This window comes from Myotis daubentonii, chromosome 4, assembly GCF_963259705.1.
Source record: "Myotis daubentonii chromosome 4, mMyoDau2.1, whole genome shotgun sequence".
Classification (NCBI taxonomy): Eukaryota; Metazoa; Chordata; class Mammalia; order Chiroptera; family Vespertilionidae; genus Myotis; species Myotis daubentonii.
The window spans coordinates 99,899,125-99,922,848 of NC_081843.1; the positions used below are offsets into that span (position 1 = coordinate 99,899,125).

General features: G+C 43.3%; 1 protein-coding gene across 2 annotated transcripts in view; it reads left to right on the top strand.

The window, feature by feature from the left end:
• The window catches only part of RETREG1 (reticulophagy regulator 1), a 104,229-nt gene that overhangs the window by 18,104 nt on the left and 62,401 nt on the right, over positions 1 to 23,724 (top strand). The window contains exons 2-3 of one of the 2 annotated variants that reach the window (XM_059694750.1): positions 3,987 to 4,093; positions 9,558 to 9,588. In XM_059694750.1, coding sequence (XP_059550733.1) covers positions 3,987 to 4,093; positions 9,558 to 9,588 — 138 coding nt within the window. Of the gene's footprint in view, positions 1 to 3,986; positions 4,094 to 9,557; positions 9,589 to 16,442; positions 16,516 to 23,724 lie in introns of both variants that reach the window. The other variant, XM_059694751.1, reaches the window with a different exon arrangement.

Genomic DNA, 23,724 nt, shown 5'->3' on the forward strand with positions numbered 1-23,724 from the left:
TAATGTTTGATGATTATGTCAGTTACATGCATGATTATTTGCACAAATTGACACACAGTCGTTAATATATATTGAATGAACAACAGTACAAAATGTATTTCTTGAGCACCTGCTATTGGCCAGTAAGTGACCTATTGCTGGGGTGACATCAGTAAACAGAGGAGATTGGACCCTTCCCTCATGAACTTTGCCGAGTGGTGTCAGGAAATGGTAAACAGCCGACAGACAAATGGACAAGTAGGAATCAAGATGAGTACTAAGAAGGAAAAAGCATTACTCTGAGAGAGCAGTGGAGGGCTCTAATTTGATTGCCGTCTGCCAGGGAGACTGGTTTTCAGCATGTCTGGCTACCGAGTGTGACAGTTGTCCACGGGATGGTATCTGACTCACTCTTGTGCCTTTGCCAGGCTTTTGAATTTGACCTCTCGTTCTCTTCTCATCTGATTGCAGTGCAGGCCTGTGATGGAAATGTGGACCCTGTTCTCTTCCAGCCTCAGAGTCCTTGCTGACTGCGTTTGTGGTTGAACTGAGGCGTTTTCTGTAATTGTTTGTGCTTAAGGGCAAATGTTATAAGCACAGAAGCTAAGGCGCTCGCGTGGAGAACTTAATGGGAAACCGTCATCTTTCCTTATTACATATTCTTTTCTTCTTCATCCCCGCCTTGTTTTTCACGGGCGTTGTCTGTCTTGTTTGGAGAGTTAATATGGGCCTGGAAATCTCAGGTGGAATGATGCGGAGAGACGTGTTTTCTGTTGGAGCTTGGGTAGGGCTGTGCTGAGGGACGGCTTTGTCTCCCTTGTTTAATTAGAGAAAGTTGTTAGGGTTGTTTCTACCCCTGGCACTGCCCCAGGTGGGCACACAGAGGGAGCGGGGACGGACAGACCTGCTGGGTAAAGGCAGCGCCTCTAGCACACCCACGTTTGAACTCAGTGTGAGGAGGTGGCTTTGTTCCCTGCTGGAACACGTCCAACCAACACTTCTCTTTCTTCCTAGTTTACAGCTTCTCCTTGGCAAACAATGAAAAGACTGGAAAGCAAACAAACGTCCCCACAGAGTCACTTCTAACAAGGCCAGGTGGTGTTCGGTCGTTATTGTGGTTCCGGGCTGCCCAAGGGCGCCTGGGTGGTTGTCTGTGCACTGGCTGCTTTGCTTAGTCCTTCGCTGTGTTTCATCAGTCAGTTCTTTTCATATTAAGAAGATACGAAAATGATCTTTGTGTTAGTTGGTCTTCTCTTATTGGGGTAAAAAAAGGGGGAGTCTCATGATGAAGCATTAAGTCTTAGCCAGAAGAGGTCTTCTCCCATCCCAGTTTGTGGCTTTCTTCTTTGCAGCTCAACTCATGGCTTGAATTCTTGTGGGCTAACCTCAGAATTGAGTAATCTTTTTTGTTTATTTCCCCTTTGCCAATTTTCTTATCTATTTGTACTTATTCTGTGGGATCGTAGATATTTTGGCTCTCTCCACTGCTTTTTGGACTAAAATATAGTGGAAATAAACACTCATGGAGATGGGCAAGTATATGCATGTGTATGTGCCTCGGTGCCCCTGTATGTGTGTGTGTCTTTGTGTGCGTGCCTCTGTGTGTGTGTGTGTGTGTGTGTGTGTGTGTGTGTCTGTGGCTGGGGAATAGGGGTTCTGAAGTGAGGTGTGAACTAGCTTCTAGCAAGGTGAACCCAGCTAAGTGACTGTCTTTCTGAGCTTCAGTTTCCTCATTGTCAAAGGTGGGGACCTCACAGAATAACAGTGAGGATCAGGGAGACGGCAGCCTTGAGGGAGGGGAAGTCACTCAGGCCAGTGCCTGGCCCTGTGCGGCCTTTCCAGAATCCCAGTTTCCCACTGAAAAATGTTCTGTTACATTTTGTGCTATTTACTGAAACATTTTAAAAATCACTAAATGTAACAGAAGACATTAAAGTATTATTTTAAATAAAAATAACTACAACTGAAAGGAGCCCAAGACCATCGTGCACACTCCCTCCATCGGTGTGGTGTGTGTGTGTGTGGCAGGGGCGGGGAAGAGGGGGGCGGGCGGGGGGCAGGGGGACAGAATAAGCTGCAGGAACAGGATCTTTGCTTGCCCAGCTTCCTGAACCTGCTGAGGGTTCCAAGAGGCCCCAGGTTCAGGGGCTGAAGTTGGAGGACCCTGAAGAATTGACAGCCATCAGAAGAGATTCATTCTAATCCCAGGTTCACTCTCAGTTTGGAATGTTAGAGAAATAGAGTATAGGGTGTTGTGGGGACTGAGGCCTGTGAGGCAGCCAGACCACTTATGCTTGCAAACTCATCCACAGGCATTCCCTGTCTCTGTATCTCGGTAAATCTGTATCTATCTATCTATCTATCTATCTATCTATCTATCTATCTATCTATCTATCTATTATCTATCTATCTATCTATCTATCTCTCTCTCTCTATGTCTTTCTGTTTGTTTCTGCCTCTGTGTTCCTTTTTAATTGGACCCTTAGGAAAGAATGAGAAAGGGCTTTTCTGCTTGGGATGACATAGTCTCTGGCCTTGAGGTTGTCCTGCCAATTGAAATCCAACTGGACAGTGTCCATTGGCATGTGGGCCCACAGTGGACGTTCCTGATACATATATTGGTGCTCAAATATTTGCAGCCACTTTTTACCGGGTCTCAGGTTTGGCCACAGAGTATCAAGGAGTCATAGCTCCCCAAGCACTGGGAATAACAGGTCACTATTCTCCCCTTTTTTGCCAGCAACTAGGAAGCCTGACACTGGACACACCACGAACTCCCCCTTTTTAAAAAAAACAGGGTTTTGAAAACATTTCCCACCCTTGTTAGTCAGGGCGGTTGCACCAAGCAGGGTTATAATCCCTGGCTTTGAATCTCCTGTCCCAGTGTTGCCTCTCATAGGGACTGACCCACAGTGTCGTCACTGTTCTGCCACTTAAGTGCATCTTTGGAAAGTACAGTGACGAGTCCACGTCCAGCTGTGGGTAGTGTGTGATTTTGTTTTCAGCATTTCATCATTGAATAAGAAATACAAGTGGATGGTGTGTCCCTGGGACGACTTCAGGATATGGTGTCCGTGAGAGGGGCATGCCGTGTAGGGAGCTGTTTACCTGTGTTCCTAGACAGACTCCCTGCAAGGTACTTGGCCAGCTCGATCTGTAATAGTCTCTCTGATGAGAAAGTAAATTTCTAGAAGGCAGTGCTCATATGTTCTTTAGTTCTCTATAGTCTCTACAATGCCTTGCACTTAGCATTACATGATGCATTTGTTAAGTTAATTTTCTATGAATTATGATTACATGAATGTTCATATCATTACTAGCTTGGCCAATTAACTAGTGTAAAATGGGCTTCAACCTCCATAGGAAGTCCCAGAGCTCCTTGTGACTTTGCCATTCTATTCCTTGATAAGTCCAATTAAAAAAAAAAAGTGCTATAAGGTCTATATGCTGTTCAAGATAAAGGATTCTTTGTTTTCCTCTGGAGAGAGGTGGGCAAATGGACAAAAGGGTAGTGATTCTAAGGAGAAATGGTTATTAGCAAATTGAGTTCTTAATAACTGCTATTTTTAAGAGACTGGTGGGGAGGGTGTAGTAGTTAAAGAAATGAATACGGCATAAAAGTAAAACATAAAACGGAGGACAGGGCTTCTATTTAGCGTTTCTGTTTGTATTAAGAGCCCTGTAGCTCTGCCTTTGCAGCCGATCATAATTGTGTTTCAGGTCAATTCCATTCTCCATCTGTTAGCAGAGCGAAATTTGGGCCACACCCAAGATAGCAGATTCTCTGCCCAAATGACAGGTTAGAGTAGAAAGCCTAGCACAAAATTATATGTGGATCAAATGCTTTTATTTTGTTGACATCGATGCCTATTAAATGACTTTTATGTGCTCATATTGGGGTGATTTGAAAGTGAAATTGTTGAGTGTTGGCAGAAACTGAACCTAATTAAAAATAAAAATAAAAATAAAAATCCTCAAACTGAAATGATTTGTTTTTGCTTTGATAGGTTCCTTGCATTGACTCCATGGAGAGTGTATCACCTGATTGCCGTCTCGATACTTGGGCGAGTTATTATGCAAATCATAAAGGATATGGTTTTGTCTAGAAAGAGAGGTAAGAAAGCTCAGAATTCACTGTGATGGGGTTTAGTTTTCTAGAGCCTGAATGTCTGATTTTTGTGCAGGCATCTGAACCAAGACGTCCTTTGACAAGGAGCAGGAAGCCAGGAGATACAGACATTGACTTTGCTACTTTTAATGTTGATTAAATATTTATTTATTAAACATTTATTTAATATCTGGTACTTATTTAACTGATGTTGTCCCTAGTCATAGCTACTGCTCTGAGCAAAAGGTTTATATGTGTTGGTTTCTGTTTTAGCTCTAAGCACTATTATGTAAGTACCATTTTGGTATTTAAGGATGTCAGTGAGGATAACAGTTAAATATTTATCACATACTACATGATGAAAGTGGGCCATTCAAAAATGAACTGGTTTAGGTAAATTTTTTTCTACCTCAAAATGAACAAAAAATTCAGGGCTTAAAAAACAAGGAAGTAATGGTTAAAAATTTTTTTTAATTAGTTGGTGATGAAAAATGAATTTTAAACATGAAGTTTAAAAGTGAGAACTTACATTATTTTTTACTTTTTCTGAAGGCGTTTTCTGACTAGCTTATCTCTATCATAAATCTGAGCCAGGCTTTTTCATAGTTGGAGGGTCCTCTTCTACCAGGGTTTGAGCTTGTTTTGCAAATGGGCAAAAATCCCTCCTTGGAATAATTGAGCCCCGTGAATGTGGTAAGATTGATTTGGTCAAAGATAGCTCAGAGAACGTTACATCCAGGTATTTGATTTCACTACACATGATCCCAAATGGACAGATCATTTTGGTTGGGGTTCTCGTGATGAACGTGCATAAGACCTGCCCAGAGTTCTAGCCCCGACAAGGACACTGAGACCTCTTCGTGGAGGACACCCCTCCTGATGCCAAGGATATTAGGTATTAGGTGTTTACTATCATGATGTGGACTGCCATCCAGTTTATATTTTAAGTCGTTATAGTTCTTAAACCAAAATGTCTTCATTCTAGTGTTCTGGGAAGGTGAACAAACTTGTTTTTGTCCAGTTATTGCTTTTCATGAATCTGTAGTTTAGACCAGGGGTGGGGAACCTTTTTTCTGCCAAGGGCCATTTGGATATTTATAACATCATTCGTGGGCCATACAAAATTATCAACTTAAAAAATTAGCCTGCTCTATTTGGTCAAACATTTAGTTAACTCACCCCTAATGCCTTGGCAGGGCCAGACCAAATGATTTTGTGGGTTTTATGTGCCCCACCCCTGATTTAGATAATATTCTTGCATGCGTTCTTCCTTCTCACCCTCTCTTCTCCTCTCTCCTTCCCTAACCCCCTCTTCTGTGTCAGAGAACAGGCTCCTAACTTTTAACCCCAACAGGCACCTGCCCAGATGCTCTCTGCTTACCCAGATGTGTGAAGGCCGCCCTGAGGGGGCGCATCTTGGTGCTGTGGGATTTTGTACCAGGGTCGGTGGGATCAGTGCATGGTGGTCCCCATTTCTCTGCCTTGATTCACAACTGGTAGAGGAGAGCCTGTTTTTCTCAAACTTACTTTGTCACATTTTCACCCTCCAGAACCTTCCTCTTGGGAATCTTAGTAGAAATAGCCCACTGACAAATTTTCTCCCTAGTCATTTTAGCTCAGCAGCAGAAATGGACTCACAGCGCAAGCTGAGCGGCTCCATATTTTCAGTGGTGCATCAGATTTGGTCCCAGCACAAGTTACGAGGAACAGACAAACGTGGAAGGCCAAGGATGAAGCTGGAAGACTTCATGACTGTCCTTCTCTCACGCTCGGCCCCTTACACAGAGGTTGTTTTCAGCACTGACTCATTGCTTGATGTTCTTGCCAATATGGAACTTTCATAGTGACGAAGTACAAGGAGCCTCTGCATTGCAAAGATTTGGTCCTTTAAAAAATTAAGGTGGCAGAGTTGGGAGACTTGTAGCCTAAAGGGTCTAGTTCTTGAGCTGATTCACTCCATTTGCTAGCTGCGGAGAGACCCCATCATAGGCTGCCTTAGTGCCCAGTGGCTGCTATAAGAAATTACCACAAACTTGGTGGCTCCAAACAACAGAAATTTCTTCTCTAATGGTTCTGGGGGTCAGTGTCCAGAAGCAGCATCACTGGGCCAAAGTCAAGGTGTCAGCAGGGCTTTGTTCTCTTTGGAGGCTCTAGGGAAGGGTCTGATCCTTTCCTACCTGGGGTTGCTGGTGTCCTTGGCTTGTAGCCACATCACTCCTGTCTCTGCCTTCATGGTCACATTGCTGTTTCCTGTCTGTGTCAAATCTCCCTCTGCCCTTCTCATATAAGAACACCAACTGTATATGGGGCCCGTCTGGATAATCCGGGATAATCTCCATCTCAGGCCTCTTAGCTTAATTACATCTGGTAAATCCCTTTGTCCATACAGGTAACATTTTACAGGTTCCAGGGGTTAAAACCTGATGTCTGTGGGGCCGTTCTGTGCCAGGGCCTGCATAGGTGCTGGGCTTCCAGTGCGATGCAGACACACCCCTGTCCTCTCCGCCCAAGTGGAGCTCTTATGCTCCATCCAGTGGGGCAGACATTTGTCAGTGGCCCATCTTTCTGTCAGGGTTTTCACCAGGCACATTGCTCTGAATTCAGCATTTCCGCTCAATGAAGAAAACAAACCTGAGAAACTGGATGAATGACTGTGCTTTCCCAGCACTACCCAGCCTATGACGGCAGAAGCAGTGGTGCCGGCTTCGTCTCCTTCGCCAAGGCTTTTGGGACAAAGACCCATCTGAGGCTGTAAATAGCTGGCAGGAGCCTGACTTCGCAGGCCGTTCGGCCCAGGCCCGACTGTGATGAATTGGTCTCTGGGAGACTCAGAATCGGCTGCAAATTAGATCCAGATGCAGTTATAGGAACGCCATGGCCTCAAGCAGAACTGCCAGCCGCTCTCACTGGATACCTTGGCCGACAGCAACTGCAATGAGGAGAGGAGGACCCAGTCATCAGGGCTCAGGGGCCTGCTCTGTCTCCTGCTGTCCTTCCACTTCTCCACTTGGCTAAAGATATTACACGTCCACTGTTAGGAATGTAATTGTATTCCTCCACTCCCTCCATTATTAATTTTAATACCGTCTTAGATGCTTACTCTGAAATAGGCGAGCAGAAGCATGGAGATCCTTCTAGTCTCTGTTAGAGTCACCAGCATGGGCAGCCTCCATGACCACTTAGACTTAGACTTCTCCTTGGCCACCTCCTCCTCTCTCTCATTGCTAAGGAACCGAATGCCCGGCCAGCTCTCTTTAAGATGCTGTGGGCCCAGAAGGGCTCCCCACGGCCACCTGAGCAGCATTTCCACCCACTGTCTCCATTTACACCTTTCCTCCTGCAAAATCTGCACTCCTCATTTGAGCCACGTGCTGGTTGCTACAGAACACGGACCTACCAGGAAGCGTGGCTATGAACTGTATCAGGGATGGTGAACCTTTTGAGCTCGGCGTGTCAGCATTTTGAAAAACCCTAACTTAACTCTGGTGCCGTGTCACATATACAAATTTTTTGATATTTGCAACCATAGTAAAACAAAGACTTATATTTTTGATATTTATTTTATATATTTAAATGCCATTTAACAAAGAAAAATCAACCAAAAAAATGAGTTCGCGTGTCACCTCTGACACGCGTGTCATAGGTTCGCCATCGCTGAACTATATAGTCCTTTGTGCCCCTCCATCCCGGTCATTTCTGCTTGTACCCTGATGGCTTGACTGAATGACAATCTGGATTCGGTCACGTATTAGTGGCCTCATCTTTTACCTTAGCCTTGGGAAGTACAATGTCTGCAACCCCTGCAGAGGCCGAAGGTCGGTTTTCAGCGGACTCCTTTGTCCAGGCTCCTGCCCCTCATTGTGGTGGGACCAGCTCTTGGTGCGTAGTTTTCCTGCTCAGCCTCTTACACTGCACTGTCCTTCAGCCCTGTGCAGCCCCAGCCCGGTCTGTGCTCTGTGATTGCAGTGCCACTGTCCCCACTGTTCTACATGCCAGCAGCCACGCTCATTTTTCCAATTTTTAATAACAAAGCAACACTCAGTACTATTGTCTCTTTTCTCCACTCTTGGCTCCAGTGTTATCAGAGAAATGTCGTATGACAAGGAGAGTTGGTGCTTCTAGGATTTAGCCTATCCAGCTTTCCAACGTTTGTTGAGACCTCACTAGTGCTCATAATTCCTTGTATTCTTTTGTGTTGTTTATTTGCTTTGTTTTGATATCCCATCTAGTTCCAAAGTACTTGAGGCAGCCTATAAGGAACATAAGATTGCTTACTAGAGGTCTAGCAGAAGAACAGGAGTCTAACACGATGACCATAATTGAGCAACAGATTTATGTCTGGGCTTACTGGCAGCCAAGGCAAAAAGGGAAGCCAAATCAGACGTACAATTCTAATAATCTGGTGAAAGGATGCAAGCAATTTTGAGAAACATTTTCCTGGGGTTAAATTTTAAGTAGAACTGGTCACATAGATCTTTGGTAGGGGACACTGAAGAACAGGAGACAACATCTTTGTCATTTGCTGGTAAATGCTGAAACTGTCTTATAGCCATTTCATTTAAGCTGGTAGTTGAAAGTTTAATATTAAGGCACTATCTGATGAAGAAAATTACTGGGGAATTAAGAAAGCAAATGAGATCTAGGTATATATTTTTTTCTGTCAATTTTATTTGAGCCTAGATATAAGCTCAAAATACCTAAAGAACGAATAAATAAAAAACCCCTTTCTCAAATAAAATGTCTTTTGTCAGCACCATTTCAAAGATCACATTAAATGCCCTCTCTTTTGCCCTGGCTGGTGTTGTTAAGTGGTTAGAGCATCGGCCCATGCACCGAAGGGCACATACCTGGGTTGCAGGTTCAGCCCCTGACCTGTTGTGGCGAATGTGGAAAGCAACCAATTGATGTGTCTCTCTCACATCCATGTTTCTCTCTCTTTCTCTCTCTCTCTCTCTCTCTCTCTCTCTCTCTCTCTCTCTCTTTCTCTCCCCCCCCCCCTCCTTCTCTCCCTCCCATTCTCTAAAAATCAATGGAAAAAATATACTCAGGTGAGGATTAACAACAACAACCAAAAGTACCACCTCTGTCACGGGTGCTCTGTCCTTCCAGAAGTCTCATGGTTTGTGCTGCTTGTGTAGTTTCTTCCTTGGTTCGCATTTACTTGAGTGCAAGTTTTGGCTGCACCACTAGACAGTCAAGTCCTCAAGACAGGACCATGTGGTATATGGTTTTCCCTCTCCCATGGTACCTATCCAAGTGTTTTGCATGTAGTAGTATCTCAATAAACATGTGTGGATTAGTTGCCTGAATTAGTTATGATGTCAGAGGTATACAAGGTATGATTGCAAAGTTCTAGAGTTTAAAGATGTAAACATTGCATTTAAATAGGTCAGAATATTTCTAAGATGAGAAATGCCTCCAGAGAAAAATGCCCTGGTTAAGTTTCACCTATGCCTTCTCCTTATTGCAGGTGCACAGCTGTGGAGAAGCCTCAGTGAAAGGTAGGAGACTTCCTTTCAGTGTTGTGGCTAATGGGGGGCCTGAGGGGAGAGGTGACCAAGCCGCCAGGATAGAACTCTGAAATAATATTTTAGTGACAGGGACTTAAGTCCTATAGGAATTTGCAAGAATGGGAAAATTCACGCAAACCCAGTGGGGACTCATTTAAGAAATAGCTCACATCTTGCTATTATATTGGGCAACCTGAATATGTGCCAGTGACAATGCCTGAGGACTGGAAGTGAAGAAAGAAGAGTGGACCGGGAGTAAAGGAGGGGCGTTTCCATTGAGGCTTTCCTTTCAGACTTCGTTTTGGGGCACGAACGGCACAGATGGGGAGAACAGGGCGACCCCGGGGCCTGAAACTGTGCCCGAACATTCCCGAAGGGTTAACCACGCTGCCATTCAGAGGACTTTGGGGTGGGAGGAGCAGGTGCAGGGCTCTGACGGGTGATGGTGCAGCACATGTGGACTGACCTCTTGACTCCTTGCCCAGCCGGAGACAAGTCACTTCCCTTTTCATTGGGTGTCACCTCCCTGAAATAGAGCTACATTTCCAAATGGCAGAGAAAAGAGCCGGGCAGTTGACGAGGGAGCATAATTCACTTCGCTAGCTGTGCATATGAGAAGTGGAAAAATGAGGAAAGTGGAAGGATTCATATTCCAGTAAAATGAATTTTTATGGGCACTTGCTTGTTTTTCTAAATCCTGCCTTAAAGAAACATCCTGGTATTACTTAGAGGGAGGGGTTTGGGGTGCTCGATATATGTAAAAGTGGGCAGCATGAAATGAATGCACAAAAAGGACCAAATTGCTGTTCAAATTCTATTTAAAAAAAAAACTTGGTATTTTATGTGCCTTGAAAGCTGTGCTCTTGGAAATATTGAGTATTTCAGGTAAAGGATAATTTTATGACCAGTTGACTTCTGCCTGCTTATTCCTTCATTCCGGATCCCAAATTTCCATGGGCAGAATGTTTGTGAACTTGACAGGCGAATCCACAGAGGGAGGCACTGGATATAAGAAGAAAACTGACCCCTGTGGTTCTCAGGGTGGAGGAAGGATGGGTGGGAGGGATGGCATGGCCCAAGGGGAACCAGCAAGGCTCTGATAGTCATTTGTCTCGAGATATTTCCCGGGGCCCAATGTTCCAGTCTGTGTGCACCTAAGGATGGGGGCTGGTTGTCAGGGGAGTCAACCATGGGATTAGAGCGTTGGCATTTTCAGTCCTAAGCCCTGACCTCCGGAGACGGGAGAGGGGCTGGAGGTTGAACCAGTCACCAATTGCCAATGATTGAATCCATCATGCCTGTGTAATGCAGCCTCCGTAAAACCCCAAAAGGGCAGGGCAGGGAGAGCTTTGGGGTCGGTGGACATGTGGAGAGAAGCTCTGTGCCCTTTTCCCCCTACCTCGTGCTATGCATCTCTTCCATCTGGCTGTCCCTGAGTTAGATCCTTTGTGATAAATTGCTAATCTAGTAAGTAAAATGTTTCTCTGAGTTCTCGTAGCTGCTCTTGCAGACTAATCCAACTCAAGGAGGGGATCATTGGAGCCGCCGACCTATAGCTGATGGGTCAGAAGCACCTGACAGTGGGACTTGTGATTGGTGTCTGAAGTGGCCGGGGGAGGGGGGGGGAGGGCAGGGGGGGTGGTGGGGAGGAGGAGGGGAGGCGATATTTTCCCATATTTTTTTCACTGCAGTTTCCATTGTATAATTTCACTCCTAATCTATTCATCTCATTGAAGATGTAAAATTGAAATATGTATTCCTCAAATTCTTTTAAAAAATATATATTTTTATTGATTTTAGAGAGGAAGGGAGAGGGAGAGAGATAGAAACACCAATGGTGAGCGAGAATCATTGATTGGCTGCCTCCTGCACGCCCCCCACTGGGGATCGAGCCTGCAACCCAGGCATGTGCCCTGACCAGGAATCGAACCCTGACCTCCTGGTTCATAGGTTGACGCTCAACCACTGAGCAACACCGGCCGAGCCCTCAAATGCTTTTGATGAAGATTTGTTATGTTGTTTACAGTGATTCTTGGCTTCTGCTACTGTGTAGTGCTTGTGTTTTTTAACATTGGAAAATATAAAAACACTTTATTTTAAGGATAAAATACAGTGATGGATAAGAGGATCCTTGGAAGCAGAGAGAGCTTCCATGTGGACCAGGGGCTTTCCACTGCCAAGGTCTCAGGTGCTGAGCTCAGCACCTCGCTCTCACTTGGCCGTAGGTAGAATCCACACGCATACCACGGCTGCACGGCGGATTCCCAGATTAGCAGCCTAGGGTGAGTTTTAACTCTCTCTAGCACTGGGCAAGTCGTTTGTGTTCAACCTCAGGATGAGCCAGACCTTCTCTTCATGGGGCTCTCGTTGGCTCCTTAAGGACCATCAAATGCACTGTTAAAAGGTGAACCAAATAATGGAGGGCTCTCCCTTCATAAAGCCACTGTCAAGTTTTTACATGACAAAGGAGCTCCTCAAGAAGGGAACCCTGTGCACTGTCGGTAAGAATGCAAACTGGTGCCACCGCTATGGAAAACAGCATGCAGGTTCCTCAAAATATTCAAAATAGAGCTACGGTATGATCTAGCCGTTCCATTTCTGGGTGTAAATCCAAAGGAAATGAAAGCAGGTGGAAGAGCTAGCTGCACCCTCCTGTTCATTACAGCATATTCACAATGGCCAAGGTGTGGAAGCGCCCTAAGAGGTGACAGATAAGTGGATAAAGACAATTGGGATATACACACAGTGCACTGTCACTCAGCCATTATAAAAGAAGGAAATACTAGAAAATGAATTTTTAAAAAAGAGGGAATTCTGCCATTGTTGAGTGCCTTACATTAAGTGAAATAAGTCAGACAAAGACAAAATACAGTATGATCTCACTTGTGGAATCTAAAAAAGCTGAACTCATAAGAACAGGGTAGATGGGTAATTGCCAGGGGCTGGGGTATGTGTGGGATGAGGAGATGTTGGTCAAAGGGCACAAACTTTTAGTTATAAGGGGATCTAATGTACAGCATGACTATAGTTAACAATACAGTATTGTATATACTTGAAACTTGCTAATAGAGTAGATTTTAAATGTTCTTACCGAAACAACAAAATGGTAACAATGTGAGGTGAAGGGTATGGTAAACATTTTGCAATATAGAAGTGTACACATCATCATATTGTTCACCTTAAACTTATACAGTGTTTTATGTAACTTAACACCTCAATTAAGCTGTGGTGGGGTGGGGGGGAGGAGTGGGGAAGGAATGCCTCCCTTGTTACATCTAGTGGCTTGTTATTTCAGACTGTTGTTTACTCTTCGGGAACATTTGCTCTTGTCAGCTAAGCTCAGCTTAAAGAATTTCCTTCAAAACTGAGCAGGAAGATGGTAGTGTACATGCACACCTATGCATGTGTAGTTTTTCTGGACACTTTAAAGGTTTTTATAAAGTTTACTACATAACCGTAAAGCCAGCACCTAATTTCCAATATTGTCGTCAGCAATCAAATTTGAATAATGTTCATCACAGGCCATTCACATTTGGTTTTTGTGCTTGGAAAATTCATCTTGTACAGATGTGATTCTTGGTGGGTAAATTCCGGGAAGCGTTCAGGCTTGACCTGTTTTTTTTTTTTTTTTGTATGTTTGTTTTTAAATAACCAATAAGCACTAACTCTACAACCTGTGAACAGGATTTATGCGGAGCTGTCTGTCAGCCTAACCAAATTAACATCTTTTATGACTCATTCCTGGTATTGAAATGAAACCTGATCCATAGTGTAATAGCTTTTTATTTCTGCATGTGACTGTGGCCGCTGGCTGAACAAAACCCTCTGTTAACAAAGGAAAAATTGTGCACATCCCTTTTTAATAACAAAGTTGTTTCCAGTTAGGCCACGTGTTCCTAACCCTGGTTCTTTAATGGTGGTGTGCATTATAACCCAGGTGAAGGAGCTGTTCTCATCATAAATCTTGTTTCATTGTTCAGTGCCAATTTACCGAAAGTACAGGGGTTTTTCGTGGCAACTAATGATTTTGAAAATTGTGGCTGAGAGCTTTGGGATTTTTCCGAGAGACTCCCCCAGAATCCCCGAGCTCCAGCCGGTCTCCTTCATAGGAAGTGGGAGTGTAATGTAAGCCATTAAGTAGTGCATTGGATCTGCTCTGCCCAACCTTGAGCTGACTCTTTGTGGGCACAGCGGAGGGTTAACAGTCAGTCTTTCTAGAGCAGTGGTTCTCAACCTTGGCTGCACATTAGAATCTCCTGGGGATCTTTTTAAAATCCTGATTTCTAGGCCTCACCCTCCGGAAATTCTGTTTCTTTGTTACTAATGTTGTGGCCCCACCCCATAACAAAGAAACAGTTTCCAGAGGATGAGGCCCAGAAATCAGGATTTTAAAAAGATTCCCAGGTGATTCTAATGTGCAGCCAAGGTTAAGAACCACTGCGTCTAGCTGAGTCATATTGCCAGGTGACACCTCTTAGCTTGATTCTCTTACCTGCTCTCAGGAGAAGTCGTTATGTGGCCCCACTTCATGGGACCCTTTGTATTGTCAGGGTCCAGGTAACTGCTAAAGTGTTGTAGCTGGATTCCCCCTCTCTCCTGCCCCAGGAAGAAAAGCCAAGAATCTTTGGTTGTAAAACCCAAGTCCTGAGCTTGCCCCAGCTCGCATGCCCAGAATGAACTGGAGCATTTAAGTAAGAAATGTCTGATTAAATCCTTGAGCCCAATATTATGTTAAAAGTGAAAAGTCATCTAGCGTTTGCTAAATTGTCTCCTCTGAGGAAGAGAATTTAGCGTGAGAACTGCTTTCTATATTTATGAATCATCATTCCTCATCAAAATTGCATAGACGGTGAATTATCAAGTAAACAGCATCCAATAGTCACGTGTGTTAAATAACAAAAATGCAACCAGGTACATTTTAAAGATCTAACTGGCTTTGTTGAGTAATTCATGAATCGGGCAGCATCCCATCCAGCAAATAGGAGTTCCAAGGAGCCGTACAAGATGGAAGGCTTCTTTGGAGAGAAGGGAGGAGGGATTGGAAAGAACTGACAACCTCAGCATCCTTCCGGGGATAAAAAGGGCCTGTATGGAAGATGACCTCATAGGTGCTCATCAGACAATTCCAGACTGACTGGTTAAGATTATATTCCTGGGGAAAGTTGAAATTGCAGTTAGGTTAGGTAGAAAGCCTTGGTTTGGTGATGTGGGCATAGCCCAAGTGGCTCCATTTGAGGCTTTCTCCACCGCCCCCCCACCCCCACCCCCCAACACATGGTAACTTGAAAAGTTTACTCTCTTTCTTTGCTGTTAGGTATGGCAGTAATTCTGACTCATGCATTGAAACTACTAGATTTTGCAGGTTTAGGATTTTTGAATGTGTCTGAAAAGTCACCTTGTAACTTGTATTTTGTAACCTTGTGCTTGTACCTTTCTAATAAGGCATAATATTTGGCAACTATTTTTAGTTTAATTGCAGCCAGAACGATAGACAGGGAGCCACATCTCCCTGAGCTTTCAAAGAAAACCTTGCTATGAAGGATGCATTTGCTTGGATTAAATGAAAAGAAAATTTCCTCAAGAAAAGAAATTCACTTAAATTCAGAATATGCTGGATTTTAGCAGAAGCATAGCTGTGCTTGGGTAAGCTTTTGGCTGAAGATGTCTGGGCTAGGCTGGTAGCTAAGCAGCACTATTAAAGTCTCTACCCTGACAAAATAAAAATCCGAATAGCCCCTTTATTCCTTTCTAAAAAAATAATAATTAAGCACAATTCTGTAGTCATGTGTTGCACAATGGGGAGTCAAAGCCCCTTTCTTCCTCCTCAGGAAAGAACAGATCCAGTCATTGATGGAGAGGGAGCCAGCTCTTTTAGCCAGAGCTACTGAGGTTGGGCCCGAAAGTTTCCCAAAGGTCTTCATCGGAATTCCAATCTGCTGTGTTCATTTTTTGAAGTTATACTTTGAAAATTACCCCAGTTGAATACAAGTATGGGTCAAAGGACCAAAAGCAGTCTTTAAAGCTGTTTTGGAGGGCAGTGATATGGAGAATTCTGCTTAATTTTTTACCATCAAGTGAACCCATATAAAAATTTATTTTTGAGGTTGTTTTTTTAAAAATATTTTTTATTGATTTTAATGAGAGAGAGGAAGGGAGAGAAACATCAATCGGCTGCCTCCTGCATGCCCCCTCCTGAGGATTGAGCCTGCAACCCAGGCATGTACCCTGATGGGGAATCAGTGAACTCTTAGTGTGTGAGTTGACGCTCAACCAACTGAGCCACACCAGCCAGGGCTGTTTATGAGTTTTTAAAATGCCTCATGCTAGACATTTAAGGGCCATTCTTTTCTCTCAAGAGTCTATCAAACGAAAATACATGCCTATAATGTGACTTTGGGGGGAAAAGCTCTTCATGAAATTGACATGGATCTTCATAATAGCAGTTGATAAATTTCCCAAAACATCTATACATATAAAAACCTAACCAACCATCTGAACGACTGGAACAATCGGAATGACTGCTCAAACATTCGCGATGACATGCACTGACCACCAGGGGGCAGATGCTCAATGCATGGTCAGTGGGCTCCCACAGCCAACCTCCCGCAGTCCCTATCCCCAGCTGGCCACCCCTCCCCCGCATAGGCCTCTATCGCCCGCCAAGCCGAGGGACCCCACCCATGCACAAATTCGTGCACCAGGCCTCTAGTTAAAAATAAAATGATAGAGGAAGTGCAATACATTTCAGAGCCCACTGTTTCAATTGATAAGGGCAGTAAATTGTCAGACCTGTTCCTCTGTGTACATTCCATTCATGAGTAACATATTCTCTTATGTTCAAGCAGGTATTTCGAGTCAAAACATGGACAGAAACCCAGAGGTCAGGCTCCCTGTGGGTCTCAGAGCAGCAGCCTTTACGTGAGCCTAAATACTTAATACTTAGGACTCCTTAAGTGAAATGCACTCAGTATTATAGTTCTAGCACCACCCCCCGCCCCCATTATTTTAGATCTGCTACATTTTTGCCTAATTAAGTGTCATTCCCAGTGGCAGCCCTTGGATCTTTATAGCCACTTGATAACAAATGAAAGTTCCTACTCTGATCATTTTTGTCCACGTTTCATCCATCTTAACCCCATGCTTACTAGATTTGATTAGGTAGTAGATCTTGAATTATTAAGGATTTGAAAATGTAGTTCATTTATAAATATATAAAATAATTAAACTAGACTAGCTGCTACCTAGTAGCATTCTTCCTCTGCTTCAGTAAATTTAAATTACCAGAGAAGGAAGACTAGTAGCTGAAATTTCTCTTAACTTGCCCTAACCTATGCTACGATTATTTGACTATATAGACTTCACAGGTAGTTAAAAGTTCCTTCCTTCCCTCACGCCCTTCCTTCCTTCCTTCCTTCCACATCCAAACCTGTAGAGAATTTTTATAAGAGTTTATTTGTGTCAAAACTGACAACAATGCTGGGAAACAAGATCTCAAATGCTTTGAGAATGAGTTTGCAGTTTCTTGTATGTATTTGGAATAAAGGAGGGAACATAAGGAAGATTACATGGAGGAGGGAGAAAAACCAGTCAGGGATTGAGTTACAGGATAGTTATTAAGAGTATGTGTTCTCCTGAGGGTGGTTACTCTTCCCAGGGGTCTGGAAAAGGCATTTTAAAGCTTAAGGCAAAGATAAAACTTTACTAGGGAAGTTACAAGCCTGGTATTGACTACTCACCATGACATGTCCAGTTAGGAATTTATTTACTTTTGCTTAGATTTATTGCAGTGCCTGCCTTTGGTCTGCACTTTCTCTCTCTCTCTCTCTCTCTCTCTCTCTCTCTCTCTCTCTCGCTCACTCGCTATTTTTTTCTCTGCCTGTCTCTTTCTATTGTTCCCAAACATTTTATTTGTAGTCATATTTGCCTACCGGCATTTAAAATGTATTTTTTCTTATTTTAAAAATAATACATGCTAACTTAGAAAACTGAAAATATAGGAAATAGTAAGATGAAAACCCAAATCGCTAATAACCCCATCACCTAGAAATTAAACTCACTTTCAGTTTTATTTCCTTCCAGTCTTTTTGTAAAATTTTATACACACACACACACACACACACACACACACACACACACGTGGCCCATGCATGAATTCATGCACATTGAAAGGAAATTAAAATATTTAACTGCAGCAGTGTTTGACTATATTCTGCACAGTGAGAAAACCTGAAGTCATTTTCAAGGCCCACCATTTCTTACTTTTCAGTCGGGTCAAGTTTCTGAGCTTTCTAAATATCCATTTTCTGACAAATGAAAAGAAAATAGGATTCTACTGAGTCTCCAATCTACCTTCTCCAGGACTTTTGTGAGGATCAAATGAGATGAGGCACGTGAAAACACTTCACTGACATTTGGTTAAAATGTCTGCACCTCTTATAAAGCAAGTCATGTTTCTGGGCTGCAGAAACTGCAAGGAGGCTAGTTGTCGCTAGGGAGAGGAAGCCAGGCATTGCTACGTGACATCATTACCTGGACTGACACTTAGCATATTAGCCTTTTAGATGTATAGATGGCCTGTCGCTAGGGCGAGGAAGCTGGGCATTGCTATGTGACGTCGTTACCCGGTGCCCACAGCGACCGTTTCCAGGCTGGCCATGGAGTCTCAGCAGCGTCGGCTGCGATTTGGTGGGCTGTCACGCCGGGGTGGTGGCAGGGCCTGTGTCCCACTTGGGGGAAGCCGAATGCTGCTTTGTCAGCCAGGTCTGTGGTGCCATTTCTCTGTGCACATCACGGCAGCTCCTCCATTGAGCATCTGCCGCCTGGTGGCCAATGCCAATGCGTGTCATAGCGAATGGTTGAAAGGTGGGAAGGACACTTAGCGTATTAGCCTTTTATATAGATAGATGTTCATTCACTTATCCATCCTTTTAAGAAAGGCTTATTGAATGCCTTATTGCCAGGCATTTGTGGAAGAAAAACAACAACAGACACACAACCAGGTCCTTGTGGAATTCACAGTAGAGTGAGTGAGCAGAAAATAAATGTTACTACAATAGATAATGTTAGATGGCGTTTAAGAGAAACTAAAGTAGTAGAGGGGATTAGGGAGTATAAGGGTGGGCAGGGAGGGTCAAGTTGTAATAAAATAAATGTAAAAATCTTCCTTAAAAAGAGTTTAGAGCACAGACTTGAAGGAGGTGAGGTTGGGAATCATGTCTGGAGGACATGCAAGTGCAGGTGGACTAGCAAGTGCAAAGGCCCTGAGGTAGAAGCTGTGTTTGAGGGTGGTTTTTCTTTTATACCAGTAAGGTTTTTTTTGTGTTTTTTTAATGCAGCGATAGTAACTGGAATAAATGGAATATTGTGTAGCTAATTCAGATCATGTTGTACAAGAATATTTCAGGCTGTGAAATCTACCCCTTATTGTTCATTGTAGACTTAAAGCAAGTACAGAGAGAGATACAATGCATCATCCAATATAATTATACGTTGGGACATAAATGTGGTATCTGTGTGTGAAGGGAATATAGGTAGTTTTAATTTTCTTGATTTTGTTTACCCAGTTTATTACTTTTATTCTATAATGAACATGCATAGCCTTTATCATGAGGGGGAGACAAGGTATTCAATGAAGGGGGGTGACCCGTTGGGCAGGGTGGGGCCTATGATAGCCGATGTGGGAGGTAGAATGGAACTCCACAGGCAGCACCGCGTTGGGTATTCACCTCACTTAAGGGCCAAAGAGCTGTGGTCCAGAGACGGGGCTCTGGTTACGAGGAGAGAGCCTGGCTGGGCTCCGTCATTGGAAACAAGGTCAGGGACCAGGTCCAGAGAAACCACTGGCCCAGAGGAGGGGATGGAGCCTCAGAAATCAGCCTGAGGACACTAAGCCTCAGAGGATCGGGTTATAGAAAAATTACTCATGTATTATTAAGTTAGATGTAAAAATTATTAATGTGTCATTAAGTAAATTAAAATCATTAATTTCCAAGGTCAAGTGGTATCTGAAGGATGGGGTAACATTTTTGAAATTCTCCTTTTCTATGGCTTAGTGACAAGCCCCAGACGGAGCCTCTGGGTACATGTGAAGGGGCTGAAGTAGGTATTCTCATGATTTAGGTGTCTGTCTTACAAGAAAGTTTTACTTACGTAAAATGTGTAACTTCTTGTGTCATCCAGAGTAAGACAGATATTTATAGTATTGTGCTCAAACTATAGTCTTTGGGCAATTCAAACAAGAATGAATCTGAGAAGGCATGTGTTCTCTTCAGAACAACTCACCCCTGGGTTCTGTTGGCCTGTCCACCTGTCTGTCCATCTATCAGATATCAGCTGTCAATCTATCAGCCTATCAATCTACCTACCTGTACTTATTTCTTAATTATATTTTAATGATCACATTTGATATATTGAAGAACACATGGGATATATACATAGGTTATCAGACATTATAATGAAATGAATACACACGAGCCTTTCCCCCAACCAGGACTGGCGCTGTTGTGTCTCCCTACCCCCTTTCTGCTGCCTCCCCACACCAGAGGCAAGCATGGTCCTGAATTTTGTGCTCTCTATTTCTTTGCTTTTAAAATTATATACATATTTGTGTATGTATACATATAAGTATCTATAAACATACACATATTTAAATTACATTGTATGTATTTCTAAATCAACTTTTTGTTTTTGAAGTCTATGAAAATGCGACCATATTTATGTTTTCTAGAACTAGTGTCTTAGCGTTAAATGTGTTTCAAGAAGATGACTCCCCCATTGCTGTGTATAGCTTTAGTTCATTCCTTTCTGTTGCTGTATCATATTCCATCACGTGACTATACCACAGTTTATTTAGACTGGACTATTTTCACTGGACTTTGGATTTTTTTTTAAATCAGCCTGTCCATTGCTTCTGTGAGTTTGAGTATACTCTATGGCTTTACCAAAGATCACAAAAAGAAAATGCCCAACACGTAAGTGAATGGTTTCCTGAGCCAGAATGCTGTTGTCAGCATAAGAAACGTCCAAACCTATAGGAATGTTTATGAGTTTATTTGAGCAAGCTGATGACAATTGCCAGGAAGCAAAATCTCAAAGGATTGAGAAAATGCTCTAGAAAATGGCAGTTATGCCACTTATTTTATATATCAGCATCAAGGGGAAGACTTAAGGGGGTTGCATGAAATTCATTGGTGATAGATGAGGGAGCCAGCCAGGAGAAAGCAACGTGGGAAAGTCTCTGGGATTGGATAAAGAGTAAAACAAATAGACACACACTTCTTGTACATAGGCGGGTGCAGGACCGTTAACAGTTAGCAATTAACACAGCAACAACAACAACGAGGGACACGGTGGTCTCCTGCTCTGGTAGGAGTCTGGAGAAAGGAAATTACCTTGACATCCCAAAGGTATGTTATCGTAGATGCAAAAAGATAGTAGACAGGCTCAGTGAAAATGAAGATTGACGTTTGTCAAGGAAGATACTGGCCTAGGACATGACTACCCACTACGACTCACTTTTAGTTGAATGTTTTCATGTCAGACCACCCTGTGTGGTTACTTTAGGTCTCTGAGTTTATAAGGCCCACCATGCAGGCCTCCCCTGAGCTTGCCAGGTTAGTATGTGGCGCCTTTTCGCCTACACTGTACATTTGAAAACTTGTGCAAAATCTGCACCAATTTTTGGGCTCTGACACCTGTTTTACAAATATTTCCTTGCAAGACTGCTCTAGTGTTGGCTGCCACTAGAGGGTGCATAAGAGAAGCTAAGAATAACTTGGCTGTGTTGAAACCTAGCAGCTGGCTGCAAAGTGTTATTACTATTGCATATTTCAACGGGGCAAAAATAGTATTGCTCCTAAAGTTACAAGAAGAAAATACAATTAAAGGTTATGTCAATATCCACGTGGGTGCACATGTATTTTAATGTAGTAGCGGGAGTGAAGAAAAGAACAGGGAGTAAGATAAGTGATGGAAGGGTGCATCCGTGGAGACTGACGGACTAAGTGGGAAGGAAACCCACAAATCAGTGACAGATGACTGTGCTTCTTAGTGTAGGAACAAGCTGATGGCTTGGGAGGCCTCCAGGAACCCAGTGGTATGTTGAGTGCACCCCCATGTCTTTCCACTGTCTTATGAAATCTTTTGGAGGTTGTTTATTATGTGCGCCAAAGTCTGTCCTTCCCTAACTGGGCCCTGACTTAGTACTTCTTCCTCTCTTGGAAACGAATGGAAACATGGGTTTTCCAGAGCTCTAAATATTCTTGAATCGTGAATCCCAGAAAATGACTTAATTTGCAGTTGTGTGGAGAAAGGACCTCTGCATGAATTGACCCATGAAATGCTGAAGGCAAAGGTCCCTGCTTGTTGAAAAGTGAACAAAAGAAAAAAGGCTGCAGGATTGTGTAGTGTCCGTGGTAGACTGAACACCCCTCCCACCCCCAGGAAAGGTGTCTACCTCCTAACGCACAGGCCGTTTTCTGTGTTCCTCCCATGATACAGGGACTTCGCAGATGTGATTAAGTTACGGATCTTAAGGTGGGGGATGATCCTGGATTATCCTGATGACCCCGTGTCATCATGAGAGGGAGGCAGGCAGGCAAAGAGAGAAGATGCTAAGCTGCCGGCTTTGATGATGGACCATGTGCCCTTCGCTAGTTATTTTAGTCATGTCTCCCTTCTAATTGTTTTTTGAAAGAGGAAGGAATATGTAGGAAGGGGGGACGTTGAGGGGGAAAGCATTATGGAGAGGTATTTGGTCAAAGGAGGAAAAGAGGCATGTGATGTAGCCTTATTGAGTAGATTACATTACTACTCGTGCTGTTCGTTAGGTTTTTGTTTTTTTTTTTTTTTGAAGGCTATTCTTACTTGTGCTTGTTTTTAATACCTGAACAACTGGGAGAGAGAACTTATAATCCTGCAGTCATTTGGCTTGTCTTCTTGGAGAGTATTTTTAAACTATAATTTCAGAGCCATCTAATGCCGTTACAGCATCAACAGTGCTTTCGGCATTCAGTCCTGCTTTAGACTTAGAGGCGTTTCATTGCTTCCTCTGACAACTCTTTTTGAAAAGATCTTTTCCTTGATGTTTGCCTTGATTAGGGGTGGGAGGGGGTCAGTTGTTTATTAAAATGAGTGATGATATTTTCAGTCATGACTCAGGAGTCATCTGCCTGGGAAAGAAAACTGTCTCAATTCCAACACTTATCAAGCTAAATATCCTCAAGTCAGAAATGGATATTTATTTTGAATACATTGCACATTTAAATACTTCTTTCCCCCTGTGACTAAGTTGGAATGAAATCATCTGGCTTTAAAGGGCTTTTGATGGATGCACCATGCTTGGAATAGAACATGAAGACTCAGTAATCAAGAGAAGTGGGAAAAGAAACTTGGAATTTTAAGTTGAGCAACAAATCTGAAACTGATTTAGCGTCCAAACAGGACTGTCCCAATCTAGGGCCTCATTAAGTTGGAATGGAAAAGGCCGCCCTCCTTCACAGTCTGGTTCATATGCGAGATGTTCAGTAAATGCCTGGTGACTGAATCCGGCCACTTCTACTTCCTCATGGAGGGGAGAAGGGTTCCTGGTTTGAGGAATTTGTATTTTTTTTGTGGGGTGGGGGAGGGAATACATGGAAAGTTAGAGGTCAGCTTATAAGTTTGTCTTTGTTCCTTGTTCCCCAACAGTGAAAGAATGCACAGCTGGTAATAAGTGAATTTTCTCCCCCTGGTTAGAAAATGGGATCAATATAATCCATAGCCAGAAGTAGTTAGCTAAAATTCTAGGAAAAGTTTTCCTCTTGATACTGGTAACTGATTTCTGGAATGGAAAACAAGTGATTCTCTGGTAAGCAGGGGATTTTGAGAAGCAGAGGGAGGCCAGTGAAGAAGTGGATGAGGCTGCTGTGACTGGGTTGACACCCCAATATTGCATCAATGACGTTGCGCAGTGCTGTTGCCTGAGTTCACTGCCTAGCTCGTGGTCGGCAAACTGCGGCTCACGAGCCACATGCGGCTCTTTGGCCCCTTGAGTGTGGCTCTTCCTAAGCCTTAGGAATACCCTAATTAAGTTAGTAACAATGTACCTACCTATATAGTTTAAGTTTAAAAAATTTGGCTCTCAAAAGA